The sequence below is a fragment of the Sphaerodactylus townsendi genome, linkage group LG03 (genome assembly GCF_021028975.2).
Source record: "Sphaerodactylus townsendi isolate TG3544 linkage group LG03, MPM_Stown_v2.3, whole genome shotgun sequence".
NCBI classification, from domain to species: domain Eukaryota; kingdom Metazoa; phylum Chordata; class Lepidosauria; order Squamata; family Sphaerodactylidae; genus Sphaerodactylus; species Sphaerodactylus townsendi.
In genome coordinates this window covers 168,735,965-168,763,838 of record NC_059427.1, presented here as the reverse complement: position 1 = coordinate 168,763,838, position 27,874 = coordinate 168,735,965, and the positions used below count along the sequence as shown (strand labels likewise).

General features: G+C 45.3%; 1 protein-coding gene across 1 annotated transcript in view; it reads right to left on the bottom strand.

Moving 5' to 3' along the window:
• Positions 1–27,359, bottom strand: part of LOC125428011 (calcium/calmodulin-dependent 3',5'-cyclic nucleotide phosphodiesterase 1B-like) — a 33,917-nt gene extending 6,558 nt beyond the window's left edge. Inside the window, 13 exon segments of the mRNA XM_048487586.1 lie at positions 304–431; positions 2,518–2,541; positions 7,971–8,088; positions 8,309–8,351; positions 8,353–8,403; positions 11,898–12,022; positions 12,137–12,158; positions 13,247–13,274; positions 16,323–16,424; positions 18,466–18,591; positions 22,399–22,499; positions 24,655–24,795; positions 27,244–27,359. Of these exon segments, the coding sequence (XP_048343543.1) occupies positions 304–431; positions 2,518–2,541; positions 7,971–8,088; positions 8,309–8,351; positions 8,353–8,403; positions 11,898–12,022; positions 12,137–12,158; positions 13,247–13,274; positions 16,323–16,424; positions 18,466–18,591; positions 22,399–22,499; positions 24,655–24,777 (991 nt within the window). The 5' untranslated portion in view covers positions 24,778–24,795; positions 27,244–27,359.
• Between the last annotated feature and the right edge of the window lie 515 nt (positions 27,360–27,874).

Below are 27,874 nucleotides of genomic sequence, written 5' to 3'. Positions count from 1 at the left end.
AATAATAATAATAATAATAAGCAAGAACATCTGTAGAGAAAAAGGAACTCTCAAAGGAAATGTTTAGTATTCTCGCATGAAAAAAAAACTGGGAATTTTCAAAAAGGTGCAGAGTGGTGGGAAAAGTGTGAGATGGTGCCGTTCTAACACAGAGGCTGGGGGAAACCCACAAAGGCTTCTCGGCCTCCCCGTAATACCTTCCTAGAAATACCCAATCAAAAATGGGGACTGTCACTGCCCAGGCCTTGACAGCCAGGGATGCAGGAAGTTCTCAGAGGCAATTCAATCCTCATTACTACTTACATAGCTGGTCCCATACCACTATTGCTCGCTCCTTCCACTTCTGCTTGTTCTCTTGGATGTACTTGGACCAGGTGGAGCGGAAGCTGTTGATGTCTGCGTTGATGTCTCCCAGCTCAGCATGCTCTGGGCTCTGAGGGCTTTACTTAAATGAGGAAGCCTAAAGTGGAACAGCAGAGGTACAGTGAGGACATCTTGTAGAATTTCAGAAGGGCCACTGGGGGCAGTGAAGAGCTGCACAGGCCATTCAGCCCAACCCCCTGCTCAATACAAGTGTTGCCCAGTTGCTGCTTGAAGACTGTCCATGAGGAGCCAGTCGCCACTCACCTCTGGAGCAACTAAGGAGTGGCTCGCTGCTGAACCACTGCTTACTTATACATTTTTTTCCCACTTCCAGTCAGTACCCTTCTGCCCATAATTCAAAATCATGAGTCCTATCCTCCGCTGCCAACCGAAACAGCTCCCTCTCTAAATGACAGCTTTTCAAATACTGAAAGCAAGCAGATGCCCCCCTCAACCTCCCCTCCTCTAGACTAACTCTCTCAGCCTTTCCTCGTAGGGTTGGTCTCCAGGCCCCTGATCATCCCCGGGCTGCTTTCCATCTGCATCCACTCCATTCTGTCCACATACTTTTCCAACTGAGGCCTTCAGAACTACACCCAGTACTCAAGGTGGGTATCTTGACCAATCTCTAAGGATTTGAATGTTGATACAGCCCAAGATGGTGTACCAGTTGCCTTTGGTTTCTGAATCTCACTGATCAACTGCTCATATGTTGAGAAACTGGAGGCCATCCTAGTCAGTATGAGAAGTATATGTACCCAAGGCCAAGGACATTGGTAAGGAGGTGTGGGGTTCTCAGGTTCAAGACCCACATTACATGTCCGAAGCTCCTACCCCTTTGTGTTCTTTGTATTTTTAGTGTTTTTTAGTTTTTGGCCTTCTGTGCAGGGGAGGCAGTTTTAGGGCTAAGCAGCAGTTCAAAAAATATCAGGGATTTGTTGGCAGACTCTCTGGATGATACTTACCCAGGTTTTGTGAGGTTTGGCCCAGGGGTCCTGTGCTATGGACTCCCAAGTGGGAAGGGTTCCCATCCCCCATTTGTTTCCAATGGGAGCTAATACAAGATGGGGGCTGGCATTTTTGAGTGGTCCATAATCCTCAACCTCCTGGAACAAAGTTTCATATTAAATCCCAGGAAGGTAATCATCAGGAGAGGCCTCTACTGATACCTCACCCAGGTTTTGTGATTATTTAGTTCCAGGAGGTCCAAAGCCAGGACTGCCGAAGGCAAGTGCGCTCCACATCCTGCATTGTTTCCAAATAGGGGAGCTTGGCTAGAAGATGGGGGGGCTACACCTTTGAGGGGTCCATAACCTTTGGACACCCCTGAACTAAACTTCACTCAAACCTGGGTGAGGTATCATTAAAAGAGTTTCCTAAAGATAATTTGAATGTTTGGTGCTGCCCCTAGTTTTAACAATTTGCACTCTGACAGCAGGTAGACCCCTAAATTTTTTCCCCCTGATTCTCCCTTTAAATCCACCTCCTTCGCATGGATTTAGTAGAGAATCCTGAGAGTCCCTAGTTTTAAACAGTAGAAAGTGATGTGCTGCTTTCAAGGTGGGGATGGACCCTGATCCAGTATCACTTTCTAATCAGCATTAGGGACCCCAGATTCTCCCTTTTAAGGTGGATTTAAAAAGGAGAATCTTGGGCTCTCTAGACTTTAAAACAATTCATTGAAAGTGATGCTTTGTTTAGGGGGGTGGATTCCAGCATCATAGCTGCCACTCCACTGGGATGTGTGTGTGCAAAACCCTAGATTTTGCAATTAAACTTCCATTTTCCTAAGCTGCACCCCCTGCCCAGAGGTGGGGCAGAAGGGGCTGTCGGCTACCGGCCAGAGCTCCAGCTGAGGTAAGGGGGGGCAGCAGGGGAGGGGCCGGGGCAGGGGAAGCTCCGCAGTCCAAAAGCCTCAGAGAGCTGCTTTTATAAGCACTGAGGGGCTGGGAAGCGAGGTTTGGGGAGCGCGGTCTCAACCCCATGAAGACCCCATAAAAAAAAATCTATACTCCACGCCCCTGCCCAAGTTAGGGCTTTGCTGGAATCCAATGCTACCCAACTTCATATAGGGGCAAGCAGTGTCCTCTCAGGAAGAGCTTTGCTCTCCTTGTGTGTGAGAGAACAAGAAGATGCTTCTGTGATAATAAACACTGGGTTTTTTCTCTCCAGGAAGAACTTTTTCCCTCAGATCTGCGCTTCAAACTGTATCTGGTTAACTAGCCACGAGTCTCCAGCCAAGTAAACAACCCATATTATCCAATTTACTTGCACAGATGAGACCCCACCAGCAGAGAGGGGAAATTGCGTCTTCCCATCTCTGAAGAATGTTACCTCCCAGAGGAACTCTAAGCGAGGCTGAGACTGTTACAGGGTGCATACAGAACACCCTCTGCATCGAGCTGTGCCAAGACAAGGTCCTCAAGCATTCACAAAGCGAGGATGTGGATTATATAAAGTCTGGACATTGATGCCAGATGTAATGCCTCCCCATGCCTCCTCTCCTGAGAGTTTAAGTATTGCTGAAAGCTCTGTCACCCACCCAAGCCTTGGCTTTGAAAGGTTCCATTTTGATCCTCAGACCCTGACAAAGAATTCCCTTCTAGCTCCTCATTTGCCCTTTCCTGACAGGTGAGCAACGTATGCGATCACTGGAACCACTCCGCCAAGGCCCTCAGACTCCCCTACAGAGAGGCTTTGAAGACGAAAGGGACCTGGGGCAGTTTCTGAAGTCAGCTCGCAACAATGGCAGTCCTTCCTTCGAGAGAAGCCCTGCCCAGTTCTTCTTGCAGCAAGTAGCTTTGAGAGCTGATTTTCCATTAGAAACACACATGCACACAAGAATGGCTGACAAGATTCTGATCTGAAAACTGTACGTCGGGAAAGAAGGATACTATCATCCCTGTTCTTAAAGATCTGTTGCCAATTTGATTCTAAGCATTATTTGAAGTGCCGGTGCTTACCTTTCAAGCCCTAAAGACCCAAAACTGGTTTACTTTACATTTGCATCTCTGCCTCTTGCAGTGAAGGCTTTTTTTTCCTTTTCCGCCAAACCTTTCTCTTCACGCTGTAGACTTTCCCTTATGCATTGCTTTTGTCTCTTTCCAAAGCCACCACAAGGCAGAGCAGAGAAGCCGCAGAATTTCTAAATGCTAGCAGAATGCAACCTTTCCTGGTTTTTTTGCTTTTCCCCATGAATCAAAACAGCTAAACAGGAAGTGTAATTCTTTATCTGGGTTTAGTTGCTCCTTCCTGCCTTCTCCAGCTCACCCAAGAGCATAGGTGTGCCCAAGAGCTTATCTGGTCACCATTTCCAAATGATCAGAAAGGCTTTGTTGTGTTTGTGTGTGTATGCTTAAATGCTGCTGGTCTAAAGCTGAAGCAAAGGATAGATCCAATGCTGGAACAAGGGACAGGGGGGAGATTGCAGGAAAACAAGGCATGCAGGATTTGAACTCTTGCCCTTGTTGTACCGGCAGGAGTACTTTAGATAAGAAAAAAAAGGACTTTTAAAAATCAAATAGTAAGTGGCTCCACTAGTATGCTCATCTCCTATTATTATTATTTGTGTGATTTAGTTTGGTCCTAACGATAGAGCTCTTGGTTTCAGTTTCTAGTTCTCGTGGCCAATGCTGAGGGTTGTAAGAAGTGCCTTCCTTCTAAATAAACACTTGTTTTGGACCAGCTTGTCTCTGCTGAATGAATCTGGGCAGTGAGTGAATACTCTGGTCCAGTGGTGGGATCCAAAAATTTTAATAACAGATTCCGATGGTGGTGGGATTCAAACAGTGGCTGCCCATCACAGACACCACACACTCCCAGTCCCATTAGGGCAAGTGGGAGGTTGCTTTAAGTAACCCCTTTTCCATCGACACTCCAAGAAAAATTACTAAATCCAACTTCTAGTAGTGAAGTGGTGAGAACTGGTTGGATCCCACCTCTGCTCTGGTCCGATCCCTTGTGTAAACAGAAAACCATGGGAAAGCCCCACTGTGAGGCACAAAAGCCCCCAGTGTAGTACAATAGTTAGAGCGTTAGGCTACATCCTGGAAGACCCAGATTCCAATCCTACTTTGCTGTGGAATCTCACTGAGTGACTTTGGGCTCATCATATACTCTTAGCTTAACCTACCTCACACTGGTTGCTGGGAGGATAAAACAGAGGAGACGACAATTAAATGAGAGTTCCCATTGGAGAGAAAGGATTCACTTTATAAATAAAGTTAGTTTCAGAGGGCAGCATGCTGGTCTGAAGTGGAATAATTAGATTAGAGTTCAGTAGCATTCTAGAGACTAAATAAGTATTTTCTTTCAGGAGGTATGAACTTTGAAGACTCCAAAGCCCCTTTGTTTCAAGGCACTACAAGGAGGGACTGAGCTCTTCCAAAAGCTCTATAATTTAACATTCACTTGTTGGTTTATAAATCAAATGTACCAGGAACAAATTGGAGCCTGTGCATGTTGTAGTGGTTAAGGGTGTTGGACTAGGGACCTGGGAAATCCAGGAGTTCAAATTTCCACTCGTGGCTAAGTGAAACCTTGGTGGTGACCTTGGTCTAGAGAATGCACACACACCTCTTCAGGCCCTGACTCCTGACCAGTATTTGGACCTCCAAGGGAATACCCAGAAGTGTGGGATGCAGAGTAAGTGCAGGGCAATATGGCAAACAACCTTGGAAAATTACGTACAGGCAGGGTGGGGATTCGGCCGGGTTTGCAACCCAGTTTCATTAGAAACGAGCGGTTTACCTAATTCTTTTGTTGAGTTCAGTGTGTATAGGCACAGGGCAGAAGCTCCCTGTACTCAGAGCTAAGGCTCCTGTCCGCTACTCAAAAAATAACCATCCATAAGCTTCTTCAGTGTTCAGGAGTTTCATTGTTTCCAGAATTTCCTGCGCTAGAAGAGGGAAACCTCAGAAGACTCTCCGCTAAAAATCAGACAGGGAGCCGGTTCAAGCTGCCGTCAGCCTCTGTGTGTAATAGCTTATAATTTTATAGTTACAAAACACATACCTCCCCCGCTTTGCTCACTGGGTTGAGTCAAGAGTAGACGACAGACCTGGCTTCATCTTATCCCACCTCTCATCACTACCTTTCCTTCCCCTTTATTTCTAAATGTCAATTTTGAGCTCTAAAACACCTCATGTATAAAATTTCTATAACAAATCCACTGGCTCTAAGTGGCAATCCAGTCTCTGTATGTGTCAAGTCTTCCATGCTAATCAAAGTCTCTTGGCTAATTCTTGCATTCCTCTTTGGTGGGGCCCCCAGTGTCTTCTAAACTCCAAGGCCAGCAGGTCTTTCACATTCCTTCGTGGTTTCTACCAAATCTTCAGTGCAAACTCAATTCCAAGCCTCACTCAGGGATGTTAGCTAAAGATGATTTCTGTACATAACGTGCTTCCAATTTCTGTGCAGGCTAGCACTCTTTAAGGCTTCACCTATACCAGCCGTGTCCATATGTACGCTTTAAACATTGAGGTCTTCAGTGAGGAATTTTTTGGCGAACCCTTTACGGCACTCCAGATGTTAGTGGACTACATCTTCCATCGTGGCCCCCTACAATTGGGCTGGGCGCTGGCAGGGGCTGATGGGAATTGTAGTCCATAACATCTGGAGTGCCAAAGGTTCGCCACCACAGCTATAAACTATATTTGTGTACATATCAAGTGAACCGGTTGTTAAAAGTGGCTGTCAGAGTCCTGGAGTAGCCAGTCGCCTTCCCACCCAGCTGCTCTGAAATGCTAAAAGCCTTGTCGCTCCCTCTCCCAGGGGAGCGAGGGGACTTTCGGAGCAGCAGCAGCAGCAGCAAGGCAGCAGGGGGTGCATGCCGAGGGGAAGGGCAAACCAGTTGTTAAATTATTAGAATCACCACTGATTACAAGATTGCCAGAAGAAATCTGTGACCAGACAGCAAAAAAAGGGGAAAGACTCAAAACAAATAACTGTTTCAGAACTAGGGTACCTGGGGGACCAGCTCCAACACTGCTCAGCTCACCAACTAATATATACGCCACGCTGGCTTTGCATTTAGCCTATCTTGCTCAAGCAGCCTCTATCTGTCAGGAATTCCTCATAGGCAGAATAATGCACGCCTCAAACTGTTTCTGCAGTGCTCTTTGAAGCACTGTGCTGGAATGGCAAAACCAATTTGCACAGAAACCCAGCTAAAAAAGTGGTTTTGGAAATGCATTATTTTGCGAGTGCGGAAGGGGCCTGAGCTAGGTTTTCTCAGTGGTGGCACCCCATCTATGAAATGCTGTCTTTCTTGAAGCCTACCTGGCTTCTGCTCTATTAGCATTTAGGCACCAGGGTAAAGCATTCCTATTCACCCAGTTTTAAAAAAAACCCTGAAGATGTCACCATTTTTCCTCACTTTACTGATCTCAGCCTGTGTTCCTCACCTGCTGATTTTTCATAGCATGCTTTTTATGTTCAGGGCTGTTTATACTGCTTTTTAAAAAAATCAAGTATTGCTTTTAACTAGACTGTTTTACTCAAGCAGAGAGATGACTGCATTATTGAGTTTGTATTTGTCAAAGCTTTCACGGGTTGATCATTAGGTGCTGTGGTGGCTCGGGCTGTGGGCTACGTGGCGTCAATTAGCAGCATTCCCTCTCCCTGACGCTTCGGGCTTCCGCATCTGTGGCTGGCATCTTCAGAGGATCCTCTGAGATCTCTCTTCCTGACGTTTTGGCCAGACATCTGTATTGGCATCTCTAGAGGATCCTTCCTGAAGATGCCAGCCATGCAGATCTATAGCTGAACGTCAGGGAGAGAATGTTGCTAGAATAATGGCTAAGGTTGCAGTCTCCGAAACCAGCTACAGCACCTAAAACATTATTGAGTTATTTTCTCTTAATTGGACCTATTATCTTAAAGCCTAGGGCCATTAAGTTTGTTTTATTGTGTGTTAGCATACCTTGGTGGCCCTTGTAAAGGGAGAAAGGCAGGATATTTATTTATTTATTTATTCATTCATTCATTCATTCATTCATTCATTCATTCATTCATTCATTCATTCATTTATTATTTAGATTCTCTTCTTATACACTCTACTCCCCATCCCCAAGGCAATTTTGGAAGCTCATGTGTACAAATATAAAATCTCTACATACGAGTGCATATATACAGTTCTAAAATATAGTTACTAAAAGAACCTTTAAAACAGTAGCAGTAAAAAAAATAATGAGAGGCGCCCCAACAACCCCAGATTCTAAATCCCTCCCTGACAAGGGAGTGGAACCAGTGAAGTTCCCATTAGAAGAAAGAGGGCCCAGATGTGTTAAGAGCCAGAAAAAGGGCCAGAATATAAAAAGGCCCAGATGTTAAGAGCCAGAATATAAGAGCCAGAATATAAATTTTGCAAAATAAAATAAAGACAGACAGATAAACTGACAGATAAGCAGACAGATAAGCAGACTATATATACATCTGCAGGTCTAAATGTTTCACCAAAAAAAAATATATAACACTAAAAAAAATTCTGGAAAATTTTCGGACTTGCATCACAGGTGAGAATTCTACAGCAGCTGACCTTCTCTTCTGGAGGTCTTACCACCCTGCATAGCTATGCTATTCCTCGCCTCCCCGCCCCATAACCAAACCTGCTCTGCTGGCCAGAGGTCTTGCTCTTGGAGCCTTCCTCCACCAAGGGAATAACCATCTTCTCTGCCACATCAGTCAGAACTGCAAAGGTGGGTTCCACGATGAAATCAATGAAACCTACAAAAAGAGAGGGGCATCAGCATCACATAGACGGGTTCCCCTACCCTTGCATGCACACTGATCACACACCATAGGCAGGGAAAAGATCTGCCCCTGTCAGCAAAAAGCTAGAGTAACAACCAGCCAGCAGTGCCCCTGGATACATGAGCAGAAGTATACTGGCAGGAAGGGCCCTGATATAAAATAAAGCTTCCTGGTGCAAGTCACGGAACTCCACCGATCTTAAGTGACTGGGCCACCAGCGTGGACATGACGCATTTGGCTCACACACAGCGGGGAGAAGGGGAGTCCCAACTCAGCCTCTTTGTCTCCCTGTAATAAACAAGGCAACGTCAGAACCAACCCTCAGAAACAGACAACAGTAAGCCCAATAGGGGTGTTAACCAAAATGGATCACAAGTCAGAGCATGTATATATAAGCAGCCTAATATGTGCAGGACCTGAACTGGGTCCCAGAGGACAGGGGCGTAATGAGGGGCAAACTGTATTCTGGGTGCCAAAGGAATCCTGGAGTTGGATTGCCCCCCCCCCATTGAAAGCAACTTTGGGGTGCTGCATCATGATAGCCTCCAGATGATAACCCTGGGGAAATTTTTTTAGAGGTGCTGGAGACGTCTCAAAAATGCACCTTACCTGAAGGAACATCCCAGAAATTTGCCTGAGAATCTTTGTTCCTGCATTGGAGTTTTCTGCATTGTTGCCTGTCAATAGGGGCTGCAGGTGGGGGGGGTGTGCACACATTACTTGAAGGCACAGTCTGGGAACTTTCAGGGTCCTACCAGGAGACTGCCCCAATGATACCCCCCCCCAGGTTTGAGTGCAGTTTGGTTCTAGGGGGGAGGCAAGTTATGGACCCTCAAGAACTGTAGCCCCATCTTCTCATTAGGCTCCCAGTGGAAACAATAATGGGGGATGGAGGCACCCCCCTTTGGGAGTCGCATAACTTTGGGACTCTCTGAACCAAACTCTCACCAAACTTGGGGGTAGTAACCTAAGGACAGTCTCCTGGATGATATAGCTGAAATTTTGGGTGCCACTAGTAACCTAAAACCGCGCCCTCCTGGTAGGCCTGTAAAAATGGAAAACCACTAAGAATACCCTCTAAAACGACCCTAGCATTTTGATGCCCTCACACAGGTGGTGTCCCAAGAAGCTATCACCTGCCTGCCCAATGGGTATCATTACACCCTGCCAGAGGATCTTGGGTGTTTGTTGCATGCACAGCTTTGGCCCATCACTGGCAACCGTCAGGGGAAGAGGTCGATGTTTCTTTCCAAGCACTTGAATTGGGTTCCAGCAAAGTCTACATTGTCAGGGGGATTCTGAGAGGGTAGATGATTGATCTCCATGTACGGGGTCATGGCTTGCTTGCTGGCAGCCCAGGAGTTTTGGGCGGTCTTGATTAATGTGTCCCAGAGTTCTCATGGCAGCCAAGATTCTTTCAGCATACCTTAACATATTCTAGAGTAATGTGAAAAGATGGATTCCCTCTAGCCTCATGGCTGCAGAGAGGGGAAATGGAAAGGTGATCGGAAATTTCTGCTAAACACGATCATCGAGAAACCTTCAGGATGAGGTCTGGAAATCATTCTTTTTGAGCTAAAAAATCAATGGGACTATAAAGTCAATAGGAAAAAGACTAAACAAGCAAGCAAAGTTTCCTCATTGGCATGAAACAGGGAGAACTTCCAAAAAATAGGAAAACAAAGCCAGGAGTTTTTCAAAAGCAAAAAAAGATACATTACATCAGATAAATACAGATTGTAACTGACTCTGAATTATTTCCATAGCAAAGCTCGCAACTGCTTCACAAAAAACAGAATCAGAGTTGTTCGGCAGGAGAAATAATCTGATCAAATCTGTTAACTCAGTTTGGCAGAGCGGATGTAAATTGACATATTTAGATCTAATTTTGGCATATCTAGTGCAATGTAATAGCTGGTGAGCCAATGTTTCAACTTGGTTATTGGCATTCCAATTACATAACCTTTAGACTTTTCTCCAGGTTGCCATTTAGTAAGCTGCCATTTAGTAAGGACGGTGACATGACAAAATCTAGAATCAGTAATCATTGAAAGCTCTCCTTAAGCATGGGGTTAGTGGGAGTAATATAAGCAATGGAGCCCATGCGACTTTGCTCAAAATGGAATTAGAAATTGTGTTGGAGGGAGCAAGTGCTCTGTTTAGCTGTTCCAGATATAATTCCTACAAATTCCCAATCTAAGAGCTTGATGTTTTAGTAGTTTGTGGTGGCTACCAGAGAGAGAGTAGTAGAGAGTGGATTCAAGAGGACAATCTCCATTAGATATGAACCTTCCTCCTTGGATCCAAGAGAAAACCAGGGATTAACCTGTGTGTCCGAAAGTATGAAGGAAACAAGGGAATGATCAGATTGCAGATAATGAAGACATAGCCAAAATCTAAAGGCTCTAAGCCAAGCTTTACATTCCAAAGAATTTTGCCCAAGTTCCAAAGTTTAGGGCCATGAAATTTAGGAGGACACAGTTCAGTAATCCTGGGCCACCTTCCAGTGTGAAAAAAGTTGGATTGAGGGGAATTCAATGAATGTTTGACAGCCTGAATCCAGATTGGGACCCCATAAAGTAATTGGGATTCTAAGACTAAAATAATTTTAATGAAACAGGAAGAAAAACATATCAGAGAGACTACAGGATGTATTGTAACAGCTGATCCAATTAAATATCTGGAAACTAACCTGATTGGACAACATGACACATTATTTAAAGACAACTATAAAATACTGTGGATGACGATATATGAAGAATTGCAGCCATGAAGACTGAAGATTTCTTGGCTAGGAATACACCTTGTTGTGTATTATTATCTGAGCAACTCTTTTTTTTCTTTTTCTAAGTTTTCTTATATAAGTGTAACTGTTTTGACCTTCTTTTCTTTTTTCTGCTGTTTATATTATGAAAATTAAAAATACAATATGAAAAAGGATGAGCTCTGTAGTAATCAAACTATTGATTGATCTTTACTCAGCAACCAAGTTTGTCTACATACATGATGCTACAATCAGCAACCAGTCAATTGTGTGTCTCATAAAATATCTGGCCCTCCTGCATATATATGGGCAGTGTTTCATATAAAAGGGGCACACAACCATACATCACAAGTTCTCCTTTCAAAATACTTTCAGCAAAGGAGAGACAGCAATCTCCCCACCCCACCCCCCGCCCCACTTGCACAAACATTTTGAAGGGAAGAGTTGTGAATCAAATGCATGCACAGTCAATGTGTTCTGCCTTTGGTGCAGACGTACTACTTCTGAAGTATAAAATGTAACAATAGGTTTTCAAATTGCTACCATCCAGTGGTGGGATCCAAAAATTTTAGTAACAAAGGTCTCTACATGGTGGTGGGATTCAAGAGCAGGTGCGATTAGCACCAGTGGGAGCTGTATGGGGCAAAATGACATAGGGGCGTGGACTAGGGCATTCCATGTGGGGCATTGCTGCCAGCGGGGCTGTGGCAATGATGGTGCACGCCAAGTACTGGTCCTTGGCAGGAAAAGAATGCATAGCGCTAGTTTAGGCCTGCCACTGCATGTAGTGAGTGCACTTCCTGCTAGACTGCTTCTAAGTTCTGTGTACACTACTGCTGGAGAGAAGCCGGAGATGGAAGGCGAATCTAAGGCAAAAAATCAACGTGGGCAAAATCCGCAACCAACTAGCTAACTCCCTCTCGGCAATAACACAAATAGTGTAACGCCTCACTCTGGAGACCTGCTGGGAGAACTCTGCTGGATCCTGTTCACCCTGCTACTCATCACCTGGAGATACCTGTCGGAAGAACTCTTCCATGAGTGCCTTGGTCCATCGGGAATGTACTGTCCACTGTTTGGTGGGGTGGCTGATGTCGGCTGCATGCAGCAGCAAGGAAAAAGAGCTTTGCCTCCTTGTCAGTCCTGGAAAGACAGAGGTGCAGGGAAGTTGAGGAACAGGTTAAGATCCGCTCTCGGTCACAATCCTTCCTTCCCAGTATGACTAAACCCATTCTCGCCCCCCAAATCCTGCCCTACTTCCCACAAAACCTGCACCATCCTGCAGAACCCCAAAAGTACATCTTTCCTCTATTGAACTCAACTACTAGCTAGAATCCAAGAATGGGGCTCGTGTTCTATAGGCCCACTTTCAAGCATTAATGCAAAATAATGCACTTTCAATCCCTCTTTCACAAATGATTTGCAAGTGGATTTTGCTATTCTGCACAGGAAAATCCAGCTGCAAAGTGCATTGAAAGTGGATTGAAAGTGCATTATTCTGCATGTGCGGAAGGGGCCAAAGAGAACAAGGACTGAGCAAAACCACTGACCCCCTTTTTCTCCAGGAACATTTCTGGTAGTTTTAAACAGTGGGCGTGCGCACACAAACATCTCTCTGCCAATTTTTCAGCAATTGTTCTGAAAGCTCTTGCTTGTTTAGGGAAGTGCATTGTCTCACTTGAGGATTGCCTTTTGTTTTGCTCATTGCGACCTTGTATTAGAATTTGATTGACTACCATACGCACACATTGCATGACATCACCACGCACAATTCCAAAGTGGCCAGAATTCCCCAGTTAAGGCTGGATCAGCTTCACTTGGCAATTATGCAGGCAGGAACAAAAGAATAAGTCTTCACCGGCCATAGAGAGAAAAAAAACCAGAACAAAATAGAGGGTGGGGAGCATACCAAAATTGCATGCTGAATGTGTAAATGTAATTGTCCACTGTTTCCTGGTGGGATAGTGGCTGATGTCATTGATTCCCAATGGGGTTGAGGGAATTTCAAATATTTTGAATTCGAGAATCCCCTAGGACATAGCTATTTTTATTCAAAATCAAAGCAGAAAAATATTCATTAGAATCATAGAATCGTAGAGTTGGAAGAGACCACGAGGGGCCATCCGTGATTCCCTACGAAATGCAGGAATACAAATCGAAACTCTTCAACGCCCCGTACTCTCGTATACATAAATTGATTTTTTCAGCACATTTTAATGTTGAAAAAAGTTCTCCTCAACTTATATGTCAGCTTCATTAAAATTTTTTTTTTAGTCGTTTTACTTTTACTGGTCAGCAGGGGCGCTGGGTTTTATGCTAGCGACACCAAACTTTCAGTGGGTACCTCAGAAGACACTCTGATGATACCGCCAAGTTTGGTAAAAGAAGTTTAGGTCTGAGGGGGTTCAAAGTTATGGACCCCAAAGGAGGGTGTTCCCCATTCCCATTGTTTTCTAATGGGAGCCATTAGGTAGATGGGGCTACCACCTTTGAGGGTCCACTTACAGAAGCCAGTTTAATTGTCTTTTCTTTGAAATAAATATTCAAAAAACATTTAACCCACTGGATGCCTCCATAATTGATGTAATTTTCATTGGTATCTATTTTTATTCTTTTGAAATTTACCAGCAGTTGCTGCATTTCCCACCCCTCGACTTATAATGCTGAAGTCAATAAGTTTTCTGTGGTAAAATTAGGGCTCTCGGAATTTCTATATGCAGGTCGGCTTATGCAGGCTAACGAGCATATTACCGTATATTGATCCAGTCTTTGTTTAAAAAAATCCCTCCAAAGCGAGGAGACTCCATGGACTCTCGAGGCAGTGAATTCCCACTGTCAATACAACAGTCCCGGGAGAGTTCCTTCCTAATGTTTAGTGGAATCTCTTTTCCTGCACCTTGAATCCATGACTCCTTGTCCTAGTCTCTGAGGCAGCAGAAAAACAAGCTAGCTCCCTCTTCGGCTACGCAGCATCCCTTCAACATTAAAAACATGGTTATCATGTCACCCCTGAACCTACGCTTCTCCAGCCTAAACATCCCCAGACTAAAAATCCCCAGGTTTGAGGAAGCCCAGCCAGGAGGCAGAGGGAGCTCCTTATTTGGGCAGTGACACCCCCTGATGTCACTGCCCAAATAAGGAGCTCCCTCTGCCTCTCAGCTGGCTGGGGTTTTTAATTAAATTGTCAAGATTAAAATATGTAGGGCTTTTTTTTTTCATTTATGAAAGTAAGAGGAGGGAACCTTTGTGACCACCACAAATGTTATGCTGAGAACTGTGGCAGTGCTGGGGAAAAGACCACAAGGAAAGGGGGCTGCAGTAAAGAGCAGAAACATTCCTGGATCCAACCCATTGTTCTTACATCAGCAGCACATCTGATTCTCAACTCAGCCAAATCTGAGGACACTTAGATCTAGAGACTGGAACCCTGAGCAGACAAGACAGATCTTTCTACCCTGTTTCCCCAGAAATAAGACATCCCCTGAAAATAAGATGTAGTAGAGGTTTTGCTGAAGTGCTAAATATAAAGCATCCCCCGAAAGTAAGACGTAGCAAAGTTTTTGTTTGGAAGCATGCCCGTCAACCAGAGCATGCAGCTGTGGAACGGAAAAATAAGACATCCCCTGAAAATAAGACATAGCGCATCTTTCAGAGCACAAATTAATATAAGACAGTGTCTTATTTTCGGGGAAACAGGGGTATAAACAGGAAAGCATTCCAGGTTTGCAGAAAAATCTAAAATTAAAAAAAGAAAAGAAACCATTCGCAACAGTGAAGCAGGAAAAAGGAAGAATCTAAGAAGGCTTCCAGAGAAGGGAGAGAAGAAATAGTGGAGGAGGGAAAATGAGACACTCTCACAGGCCCTTGCAGGCTCCTGATTGTTATTGCAAAAGGGGAAACCCCAGGAACTCTTGGGGAAAGGGAAATTCCATTTTCCTCTCTCACTACCAGCTTCAGCAGTGGCGTAGCAGGTTAAGAGCTCGTGTATCTAATCTGGAGGAACCGGGTTTGATTCCCAGCTCTGCCGCCTGAACTGTGGAGGCTTATCTGGGGAATTCAGATTAGCCTGTGCACTCCCACACACGCCAGCTGGGTGACCTTGGGCTAGTCACAGCTTTTCGGAGCTCTCTCAGCCCCACCCACCTCACAGGGTGTTTGTTGTGAGGGGGGGAAGGGCAAGGAGATTGTAAGCCCCTTTGAGTCTTCTGCAGGAGAGAAAGGGGAGATATAAATCCAAACTTTTCTTCTTCTTCTTCTTCAGCTATCCCCCTCAGACACCCCCAATTTTCAAAAACTATTTTGCTGCCTGTTATAAAAGATTTCCTTTTATAACACCTGTGACTGAAAAGTTTTAGGAGGGTTTTCACTCCCAGTTTAGAGTTTTAAACCGGTAAAGTTTTTCTGCAGACCTGCTGGGGGGAGGGGCCCCTTGGGTTTGAAGAACCCCTCTATGACAAGCCATGAGTGGCCACCCTCTCCAGATTGACTGTCTATTGGCTCTGTTCACAGATATTTTGATTATTTAGACAGAACCAGCAATATGTGTTGCGCTTGGTACTGCTCCTGAGTATGAGACAAGTTCTTGCTTCAAGGAATTTATAATCAAAAAATGGAATCCAATATACCAGAAAAAAAACAAAATGCAAAACTACCTTCCAGCAAAATAATCCCTGATTTTTGCAAGTGATAATAAGCAAGGATGTGCTGAACCTAAGAAATATAAAGTACTTTCTATATATTTTGGTAATACAAGCACAACTATACTATATTTGTGAGCCTTTGGAAGGATGGAACAGCAGTTCAATGTTCTCATTGCTATATTACTTATATAAAAGCAACGAAGTCATCTACATTATTTTAATTAAGAAGGAGAAGAAGAGTTGCATTATATCCCCCATTTTCTCTCCTATAGGAGACTCAAAGGAGCTTACCAACTCCTTACCCTTCCCCCCTCACAACAAACACCCTGTAAGGTAGGTGGGGCTGAGAGAGCTCAGAAGAACTGTGGCTAGCCCAAGGTCACCCAGCTGGCGTGTGTGGGAGTGCACAGGCTAATCTGAATTCCCCAGATAAGCCTCCACAGCTCAAGTGGCAGAGCTGGGAATCAAACCCGGTTCCTCTAGATTAGAATGCACCTGCTCTTAGCCACTACGCCACTGCAGCTCCTCAAGACACAAGCAGCCAGATAAGTAGATTCAGGAGACAGTTCCAGCCTATAGGTTACCACTTGGCCATCTGTGGTTCGTAGGATCACAGATTTTTGGAAAGTTCAGAAAAAATCAGGACTGCTTCCCAGTCCTACCTCCCCTTCTCCTGGTCACTTCCACCCATGGTGCACTGTTAGAGCTCCACTGTTTTCCCATTCAAAAACTTGACCAGTCCATACCCCCATCTTTGACATAATCCTAGCCGTTCTGAACCACCTCAACCCTCGAAGGCTTACCGCTCAAGCTGCTGCAGGGAAGTTTTCATAGACTTGACTTGTTGGAAGTGACAGGACATGTCTGTCGCCAGAACCATTTCGATCACAAGTGACCGGAGTTCCCTGCATCGCATAAAGAGAGAGATGTTCAGCCTTGTGATCCCATTCCTGCATCTAAATTCCCCGCATAACCACCTTGGGACATCTGCTTTAGATGGGAGCAAAGCCCCAGTGCATGGACAAAAAGAACCCCTCTCTTGGTTACCTGGAATGGGCAGATTTTCACTGAATGTCATGAAAGGCCTCCACAAATGTGAAAGATCAACTCTGCTCCAAAACAGCAGAACACCAAGATAAGAAATGCTTTCCATTTCCCTCCCATCCTATTTCCATGAGGAGTTTAATAAAAAATTCCAACATTTTATTGTTGAACTTTGAAAAGCCTCTCTCTGAAGTAAAAGGTGGATCACTTCAGTTTCTTAAGCTGGTTCAGTTATCCATTTATTTTGATGAGGTACAGGGTGGGACAATTGAATAAAAAACCCCCAAAAGTTCACATAGTAAAGATGACTACTGAGAAGATCAGAAGAAGAGAAGATCTGCCTTTGAGTATAGGGAAGGTGAGAGATACCCCTCATGATATGTTCCACAAGACTGTGAAGTAGGTCAGCAAAGTGATCCCCCATATTGTGGATAGTGGCCTGAGGATGAATGACTTTCTGAAGGTCACTAGCGAGTTGGTGGCACAGAGGATATACAAAGCACATATCTGTTTTTCACCATCCGTCTTCCGAGGAGATTGGGGGAGAGCTCAGCCTATCACTCGCTATACAGAAACACCTGAACACAAGACACCGCCTCCTACTGACTCAGTCTCTTGGTCGATCAAGATCGGTACTCTGACTGGCAGTGGCTCCCCAGGGCCCTGGCACAAGTCTTTCACACCACTTTCTTCTACTTGCTGGGATTAAATCTGGAGCTTTCTGCATGCAAAGCACAACCTCAAACATATGAGCTACTCGGCACTTAAAACCAAAGAGACCACTGAGCCCCACTCTTCCCCACTCATGTGGGCTAGTAATAGCATTTGCAAAGTATCTTGCCAGACTCCCCTGCAACTTTTGGATTCTTTCAACACTCCACCAGCATCACACCTCCCAATAACAAGCTAATATCTTCTTCAGCTAGAGCAGGGATCCCCAGCCTTTTGGACATGGAAACTTTCGCCATTCTGACGAGAGGTGGCAGGTGCAACCACAAAATGGCTGCCACAGGAGGTGGAGTTAACCACAACATGGCCACTGCAGGAGAAAGAGCCACGTACAGAGGAAGCCCAAGCATAGGGAATAAAAGTATATTTTTAAAAAATACACTGGGATAGAGGAGTGTGAGAATTACCCCATTACCCCATATGTCCCTACTCGGCCTCTGCATTCAGCAGAGGCCAATTTACTGGTGGTTCCTGGCCCCTCAATGATGTGGCTGGCCTCCACTCGGGCCAGGGCCTTTTCAGCCTTGGCCCCTGCCTGGTGGAACACTCTCCCTCCAGCTGTCCGGGCCCTGCGGGATCTTGGTGAATTCCACAGGGCCTGTAAGACTGAGTTGTTCCACCGGGCTTTTGGAGTGCCCAGCCGCTGATTAGGTGCCCCTTCTACTCTATTCCTCCAGTTTTCGGAGTCCCCCTGTCATCTAGGGGACCCACTTTTGTTATTGTCTTGTTCCCCTTTCTTGGGAGGGTTTAATCTGGGGTATTGCTGACGCCATTTTACCGAATTACTGCTGCATTTTAAATATTTAAACTTTTAAACTTACATTTTAATTTAATGGGGTTTTGTTTATATACTGTATGTGGAATCCATGTTGTACACCGCCCAGAGCCCTTTGGGGATTGGGCAGTATAGAAATCCCATAAATAAATAAATAAATAAAATAAGAACAGAACCAACACTGGGCTGGCAGCTGCCACTGAAACAATGTTATGTTAGTTAACACAGCCAGTCAGAAACCCTGCTGGGCAACAGCTTTTAAAAAAATGCTTAGCTGGCACCAAGAAAGATGCTAGTGGGCGCCATGGCCTCACAGGCACAACATTGGGGACCCCTAAGCTAGAGTAAGCGCTGTCCTTAGAGTGGGAACAGTAGACTAGAAGAGGGCGAGGTCTCACATGAACTCATCCTTGTTCAGGTTGACGAGGACATTCATTTCATCATCCTGCATCATACGGAAGACGGCGCTGATATGGTGATTCTCTAACACAGAGCGGTCATTGTACAAAATGGCCGTGTCGGACCTATGGAGACGGGAAGGAAAAGGTACTGTTGAGAAGTAGTTCACATCATACAGTCTTACTTTGCAGTTCAATGCATGTCACTTCTGATTCTCCCTTTATTCTCTAATTTGTATATAAATTATACTGAAAATGTACAGTATTGTTTATTCTCCAGATACCTGAGAAGCAGTTATATGTCTATTATCCCATCCTCATTTTAAAGAGCTCGGAGTTGCACACATGTTCCCCCGGTTTTATCCTCACAACAACCATGCGAGGTAGGTTAGGCTGAAAGAGGGAGACTGATCCAAGGACACTTAGTAAGCTTCATGGCCTGGAGGGGGATTTGAACCCAGGTTTGTCTAATCCAGGAGTCCCCAATCTTTTTTGATAGCCTGCAGGCATACTGGAATTCTGACACAGCATGAGGGGTGCAGCAACAATATGGCTGCCACAAAATGGCAGCTACAGAAGGTGGAGCCAACCTCTAAATGATTGCCACAGCTTGACTCGTTGGCAGAGAGTAAAGCAATGGAGTTGCACAATCTGATTAATATGGAGAAAGTAATGATTATTAATGAACTACAAAACAGACAGTAGAGTCAGAAACGAACTACATAACGAGCTGAGAGAGCAGCGTAGGCTTCTGAGAAGGAGGATACTGTCCTAAGAGTGTCAGTCTGGAGACAGACACAAGATGACACTTAAAAGAATGGAAGGTCCTAACCTCACTGTTCTAACTGCCCACTTGCTGTCCGCTTGCAGGGTCTTCTTCTTCTCATCTTTGCACACTAGACATTGCCTATTCCAAGCAATGGAAAAGCCCTATCTGGCCCCACTCACTTCCTAAAACATTTGATGGGCACTATGGTGACCAGAGGGACCATGCTGGGGGTCTAATCCAAGTTCAAGATCTTAATAATTGCACCACATGACTGCTCCTGCCTTCAGCAGGATTGACCAGAATGAGAACCAGATGGGGCAGACACCTGTCCAGTTTGAGGAGAAAACTTCATGCAGATTTCTGACTTATGGCGACCCCTAATAGGGGTTTTCAAGGCAAGAAGCCTTTGGAGGTGGTTTGCCATTGCCTGCCTCCCCATCCCACTCCTGGTATTCCTTGGATGTCTCCCATCCAAGTACTTGACATGGTCAACCCTGCTTAGTTTCAGAAATTTGACAAGATCAGGTTAGCCTGAGCTACCCAGGCCAAGGCTGATGCTACACATTAGAGGGGGAAACTTAAGGCCAGATCTCTGGGACAATCTCTGGGGCAGTTGTCTTTTGGCTACCTCATTCATTCAGCTTCATGTAAACTTATTTTGATTTACACCTCTGTCTGAATGTACAAGGTATATTTAGGCTAGTCAACGCATTCAGCAAAATAAGGGGGCAGAATTCTGAGGTGATCACATGGGATGAACAACTTCAATCTGCAGGTAGAAAGGTCACATTTTTAAACAACCCTACACTAAAAAAAAAACCTCTCAGGAAGTAAAGTTCTGACCTAGCCCTTCACATACTGTCCTAATTTTCCACTGACAGAGAATAATAAACATAGAGCAGCTCTGAACAATATAATTTTGACAGCCAGCATGGTGTAGTGGTGAGAGTGAGGCTAGGATCTAGAACAGGGGTAGGGAACCTGCGGCTCGAGAGCTGCATGCGGCTCTTCTGCCCTTGCACTGCGGCTCCATGAGCCGAGCCGCTGGCCCCATCCTTGCCCGCTCTGCAGGCAGCAGGGCGGGCGCACCAACTGCCCGCGGCCGGCTGGGCCACGCCGTGGGCTTCCCCTCTCGCCTGCCCCGGTGGCCGGTGAGGCCGAGCTGCTGGCCCCATCCTTGCCTGCCCTGCAGGCAGCAGGCGGACGCATCCATGCGCTTCTCAGAATGAGCGGAGTAAAAGGTTAAAAAACCCAATATATACAGTGTTATCTTTATTTGAAATGTCAAAAATTATTTGTGGCTCCAAGTGTTTTCTTTTCCCATGGAAAAGGGGTCCAAATGGCTCTTTTGAGTGTTAAAGGTTCCCTACCCCTGATCTAGAAGATCCAAGTTCAAATCCTTGTTCTGTCAGGGAAGCCTGATGCATGGTCTTGTGCCAGCTATGTACTTTCTGCCTTAACTACCTCACAAGATTGTTGTGAGGATAAAATAGGGGAGAATAATGTAGGCCATTTTTGTTCAATTGGACGTGCTGGCAGGGGCTGATGACCAATTGGACATGCTGGCAAGGGCTGATGAGAGTTGTAGTCCATGAACATCTGGAGAGCTGCAGGTTGCAGACCCCTGTGCTAGCCATACATGCAGGCGAAACTTCGGAGCAAAAACTACTGGATCACAATCCCCAGTCCAGAAAACCCACAACAGCCAGTTGATTCCAGCCATGAAATGCTACTATAATATGAAGAAGAAGAAGAAGAAGAAGAAGAAGAAGAAGAAGAAGAAGAAGAAGAAGAAGAAGAAGAAGAAGAAGAAGAAGAAGAAGAAGAAGAAGAAGAAGAAGAAGGAGAAGGAGAAGGAGAAGGAGAAGGAGAAGGAGAAGGAGAAGAAGGAGGAGGAGGAGGAGGAGGAGGAGGAGTTTGGATTTATATACCCCCTTTCTCTCCTGTAAGAGACTCAAAGGGGCTTACAATCTCCTTGCCCTTCCCCCCTCACAACAAACACCCTGTGAGGCAGGTGGGGCTAAGAGAGCTCGGAGAAGCTGTGACTAGCCCAAGGTCACCCAGCTGGCGTCTGTGGGAGTATACAGGCTAATCTGAATTCCCCAGATAAGCCTCCACAACTCAAGCGGCAGAGCTGGGAATCAAACCTGGTTCCTCCAGATCAGAGTGCACCTGCTCTTAGCCACTGCTCTTAGCCACTACGCCACTGCTGATCCTATGAATGATAGATTGCTTCTATGTGGTAGCAGCGTCTGGAAAGGTGACCAAGGAGATGTCTTAAGATACTCTGAAAAATATTGTGATAGATACTCACTGATCTGGCAACCTTTCACTTAAAAACAAAAACATTGATCGTCTTTTCATTCTGAGAGGCATTTGGGCTGTTTTCATTCCTGACTGCCAGTCTCATATACAGCACAAATTTGCTCTACTGGAAGCCAAAGTTTTAAAATTTATTCTGCTTTATTTATAGTCCAGTTTTTCCAATTACAAAAATTTAAAAACAACGCCATCAAAAAGAGTCTATGGCATCCAATGCTGAAGGAACTGAATTACAAAACACAAAACACAGTGCAAACGTTTTTTAAAAAGTCTGAGATGTGACATAAATAATGCAAAATCCAGACTACAAGAATATGAGATGTGTATCAAAAGCAAGATAATACAAGCACAAAGCAGCACAATAAACTATAAGCTTCTTCCATCTATAAAAGTGAAATCCCGAACAATTCCATTCTGTTACGACGTGATTAGAACATAAAGAGTTACAGAAAACATAGTGTATGGAGAGAAAGCACCGGATGAGGAGAGAGAGATGCTATAGTTCAAAATCTGAATGTACTGACACATATAGTTTGCTGATCAGTAATGCAGACACAACCTTCTTGGATCCAGACTCTAAAAGGTCAGGACATGTGTTGATGACTCTCCTGCTACTGAGCTTAAAGTCAAAATAATTTAGACATTTTTAATGTCTCTGCTCAACAATATGGTTTTCTGTCTGAGGAAGAAACTTTGGTTTAGACCTTTTCTAGTGATGTGACAATTCAGAGCTGGACCTCAAGACCCTGGGAAAATCTAGGTCTCCAATCAGTTGCACCCACAGGTGCTCACAATCGTACTCCTGTTCTTGGTGCTTGCTGCAACAGAGTGTTGGTACTTACTTGGTTTGGATGTGGAAGCTGTTGGTGGTACCCGTGTGCTCATAGTCATGGATTGCAGCTGCAAAGATGATGGCCAAGATCTCAATCTCTGTCAGGCAATGCTGGGGAGGGAAGCAGACAGAGGAAATGACATCAGCAAGCATGGTGCAGTGCTTAAGAGCAGCAGACTCTAATCTAGAGAAGTGGGTTTCATTTCCCTTAGGCTAGTCACAGTTCTCTCAGGACTCTCTCGGCCCCACCTACCTCCCATGGTGCCTGTTGCGGAGAGAGGAAGGGATTGTGAGTCTCCTTAAGGTAGAGAAAGGAATGGCATAAAAATCAACTGTTCTTTTTCTACTACTTCTGGGATGCCAGGGGGGTGCCCAACAAGAACTCCATCAGCCAGAGCAGGCTGCACTCCAGTTCTGCACCTGTTTCTCTACTTGGCTGTTCCCTTACCTGTCCACTACATTTTTATCCCACTTTTCTCCAAGAAGTTCAGAGCGGTGTGTGTGGTTCTTCTGTCCTCACTTTATCCTCACAAGGATTTAAGTCAGGCTGTGAGGTAGGTCAAGCTGAGAGTCAATTACTCTCCCAACGATTCCCCACAAGCTTTGTAGGAGAGAAGGAATCTCAAATCCAGGTCTCGCAGATCCAAGTCTAATCACTACAATATGCGTGTGTTGTGTTATGGACTCAAAGCCTTGACTAGCTGAAGACCTTTTTTCTCATTTCCCCTTCATGCACTAAAGTGGTAAAACAGAGAACCCCAACCTATTTGAGCCTGAAGGCCCATGTGGAATTCTGGCACGGTGGCACAGAAACAAAATGGCTGTCACAAATATGGCTGCTAAAGGAGGCGGAGTCAACCCACAAACTGATTGTCACAGTTTAACTTCAGTGTAGATTATTCTGCTGTGGTGGCAGCTGGTGTCAAAACAATATATTTTTTTTAATCTGCACAGCCAAACAAATGTCCACTGGTTACTCAGAAGTCTTGCTAGACAAAGCCCAACCTGGCCCCACCCATGCCAGAAAACATGTGAGTGGTCACAATGGTGCCCACAAGCACTATGTTGAGGAACCCTGTGGTAAAGGAACATGAGAAGTAATAGATAAGAAGCTTCTCTTCTCACATGTTCTACCTGAGACAAAACCAGGAACTAACATTCTGGAACTGATGCGGCTGGCCTCCACGCGGGCCAGGGCCTTTACGGCTCTGGCCCCGGCCTGGTGGAACGCTCTTCCTCCAGCCGTCCGGGCCCTGCGGGACCTTGGTGAGTTCCACAGGGCCTGTAAGACGGAGCTGTTCCGCCAGGCCTTTGGAGGTACTGGCCGCTGATATGGTGCCCCCTCCCCTCTTGGCCCTCTTGGTCCTCGTCTGACCCTGACATCTGGGTCATTTGCCAACCAATGAGACCACCATGCCTCCCTCCAGGGGAGGGCGGGCGTGGGGAGGGAAATTTAAAATTAAGCTGTTGGACGCCACTTATATTCTTATTCTTTCGCTAAATATTGTTTAACTGTCGCTGTTTTTAATGTTTTAATTCTGTATTACTGCTTTTATTTGTTGTGCACCGCCCAGAGCCCTTCGGGGATGGGGAGGTATAAAAGCTCAAAAAATAAATAAAAATAAATAAATAAATAAACTGATCATAGCTTCCACTTTTGCATGAATTCAACTAGGGCACAATGCTTTTTATGGTCCCTTAGACAAGATGGAATAGGAGATGGATTGCCACTCTTTCTGACAGACAAGATTTTAACCACTTCAGAGCATCTAGAAATTCAATTTGGTGTATGAAACTTTCCCCACTGCAATACCTCAGGTCAGGAAAAAAAGCTTCCTGTGTTGAATTTCTGCCTGTTGAATAGCTATGAAAAACACAGTGTGTCTTTTGAAATTAAAATTTTTTGGGGGTGGGGGGGTTCAACAATCCTTTGCCCAACATCATTCCCCGCTTTCGATATTATGCAAAACCAAGGAAGGCCACTAGGGGGCAGCATAACGTTTCTCAATAGTACATACATACATTTTCCAATTTGAGGTCAGAATGCTCATGTTTCTTCCATCATTCCTATTTCTCTCTCCAGACCTAGGACTGAACCATGTGAGTTAGCCCAACCAACACACACATTTCAATAACTACACTGACAGCCTGAACCACTGTTGAGATTTCCTATCCTTCTTTGACCCATACAAGAATAACGTTTTTTCCATACAGGGTTCTCAGGTCAAGAGTCAGACAATGGAAAAACACTGTGCAGCGTCCTTACCACCATGCCAGTACGAAGCAGGAAGCAGTGTACGGTCTGGGTGACATCAGCAGCATGGATCTGGTTGTGGTAAGGGTTCTTGTATTTCCCGTAGCCAGCCTCCAGCGCATCTAGTAAGGTCATGAGGTACACGGTGGGAATCTGTTAAAGAACGAAAATGAGTTTGCATCAGTCAGGATTTGGAGATGGGAATGAGCAAAGACTGGCATTCATGTTTTGATGGGTGTCACTCAAGGGGGCTTTCCCCACTTACCTTCTGCTGCGCGCTACTCCGGGAAAGTAGCGCGGGGTCCAGCAGCGCTCCCCGCTTGCAAGGGCGGCAACCATGCAGCCGCCCCGACGCTGCCGCTCTTGCACCACCTCAGCGCGCGTCATTCCTGGCGCTGAAGAAACGGCACCTTTTGATGACCCCGCGCGGAGCGCAGGGTCGTGGGGAACCCCGAGAGCGCGCCAGGAATGACGCGCTCAGCAGAAGGTGAGTGGGGAAAGCCCCAAGAAGAAGAGTTTGGATTTATACCCCACTTTCTCAACGTAAGGAGTCTCAAAGCGGCTTACAAGCTCCTTCCCTTCCTCTCCCCACTTGTGAGGTAAGTGGGGCTGGGAAAGTTCTGAGAGAGCTGAGACTGGACCAAGGTTATCCGGCAGTTTTCCTGTGAAGGAGTGGGGAAACAAACCCAGTTCTCCAGGTTAGCATCCACTGCTCTAACCACTATACCATGCTGGCTCTGAACCTAGGTGGTGGAAAGAATTGTCAAACCGCAACTGACTTAGGGCAACCCCATAGTGTTTTCAGGGCAAGAGACATGCAGAGGTGGTTTGCCATGCCTGCCTCCACTTCATGACTGTGGTATTCCTGATTTTATTTTTAATACATTTATTAATTTACAGAAAGAGAAAAATGGAAAATAGAAAGTAATAACATCTGTCCTTTTCATACATACAAAAAAATTAAATGCACTACACAATACTTGAAAACTGCAATAATAATGTTGCAGAACATTACAGAATAAATGGTGATAAAATGATGATGATTATTATAAGTCTGAGCATAAATGTCAAAAATTATTTCTTGGCTATTGAAAATTAGGTTAATATATTATTTTTCTCTTATTCCTTTCCATTTATCATCTGGTTGATACAAATAACACAAGGATTATCAGCAATTCCTGTATATCATCTCAACAACTTCCTGTTCTGCTCCTCGTTTTTAAGAATAATACAAGTAGGATGATTTCAATTTGTCTTGAAATTCTAACCACTTGTTCTTTTTCTGTGTCAAACTGAAGTAATAGCTTTTAAATTCCTCCTAGTACACGTTCTTTTCGCTGCGTTGTCACCTTTTCCAATTCTGTCATCTCCCTTATTCGCCTACGGCTGTATAAATATCGATTTGAAATCTTCTAACTAGCTGAAGACGTAATAACCATTGTATCTTTTTGCCTTCATCTTTCATTTTGGCCAAGATTTTGTTTCCCCTAGAAAATTAATCATATTTCTATATTATAAAATCATTTTTATCACATTCTTATAATGGGATTTCACATAGGAGATGTTTTCCTGTGGTTTGGGCTGTGTGGAAACCCCGACACACTCTTTTCCAGAGGCATAGCTCCAAGGGGATGGGGGGTGACACACTGGGGGGCGCCCCTGTGGGGGTGTGGCGGGGTGTTCCGGGGGCGGGGGCGTTCCGGGGCAGGACAGGGGCAGAGGACGCACCGGTGCACCGGGCGCTTTAACCCTTACTACGCCTCTGCTCTTTTCCACTGCCAGAAACATACTCAACTTCTTTCTTTTTTTCTTACGTCAATAAAGGCTTACTTGACTTCACATTCTTATCATATTCCCTGGAGGTCACCAAAACAAGTACTTGCCAGGGTCAAGGCTGAGAGTGTGTGACTGGCCCAAGCAGAGGCGTAGTAAGGGGGGAAAGCGCCCGGTGCAGTGGTGTGTCCTCTGCCACGTCCCGCCCAGGAAGGCCCCCAGAATGTCCTTGCCATGCCCCCACAGGGGCACGCGCCTGGAGCGTCGCGCACCCCGCCCCTTGGACCTACGCCTCTGGGCCCAAGGTCCCCCAGTAAGCTTCCATTCCAGCAAGTTTCATCTATCTCCCTATGCATCGATGTCTTCCACCCGCAGGTGAAGCCTTTTTTTGCACACACCCAGTAAGTTACTGGCCTTCCTCCCTTGTTCTGATGCTTTTTGTTTATGTGTTTTAATTAAATTATTTTATCCTTCTAAATGCTATTTTTATGTCTGTCACATTCAGGATCGGATGGAAAGGCAGCATAAAAATGGCTTTAAATAAGTAAAGGAAATAAAATAAATGATAGCTATAATGGAGTTGTGGTTTTGTTTTGGATTTTGTGTGGGTGGGTATGGCTGCTTAGAATATTTTCCTACTAAACTGTGACACATTTCAAACTAGGTTTATGACCCTAGGAACTTGAAGTGAATTCTAAATTCTAATTGAAAGAGTTTACAGGTGTACAGGTTACATGGGTGTGCTGATCTTACAACACAGTTACATTGAGCTCGAGTCACATTCTCGCCCTCAGTGCTTACATACACATACACACACACATCTCTTACCTTGAAGCGGCTGTTCAAGTTGTGGCGAGTGAGCAGTTCGAAGACAATTGTGCGCAAAGCATGGTCCTCACTCACTCTATTCAGCGAAAACACGTCAAAACACCAGAGGTCAAGAGTCTACACAATTTAAAAAAAAACACCTGAGGGTTACACTAGCTTATTACAACGAGACGAGGCAGTTTATATCTCATGAAAAGCCCTTGCAATGAAAATGGCTTTGTGGCTCCTCTTGAAAACTGATACCGCATCACCCCATATGTTCCCACACGGCCTCTTCGTTCAGCAGAGGCCAATTTACTAGTGGTCCCCGGCCCCTCGATGATGCGGCTGGCCTCCACACGGGCCAGGGCCTTTACAGCTCTGGCCCCGGCCTGGTGGAACGCTCTCCCACCAGCTGTCCGGGCCCTGTGGGACCTTGGCGAGTTCCGCAGGGCCTGTAAGATGGAGCTGTTCCGCCGGGCCTTTGGAGGGACCAGCCACTGATAGTGCCCCCCCCTTTTTGGCTCCTACACCTGGGCCTATAACATCTGATGAGACCTGCCGTTCCTCCCTTGGGAGAAGGATTTAATATTAGGTTATTGAGCGCCACCTACGTTTATATCCATGCTTTTATCCTAAGTGTTAATGTTTA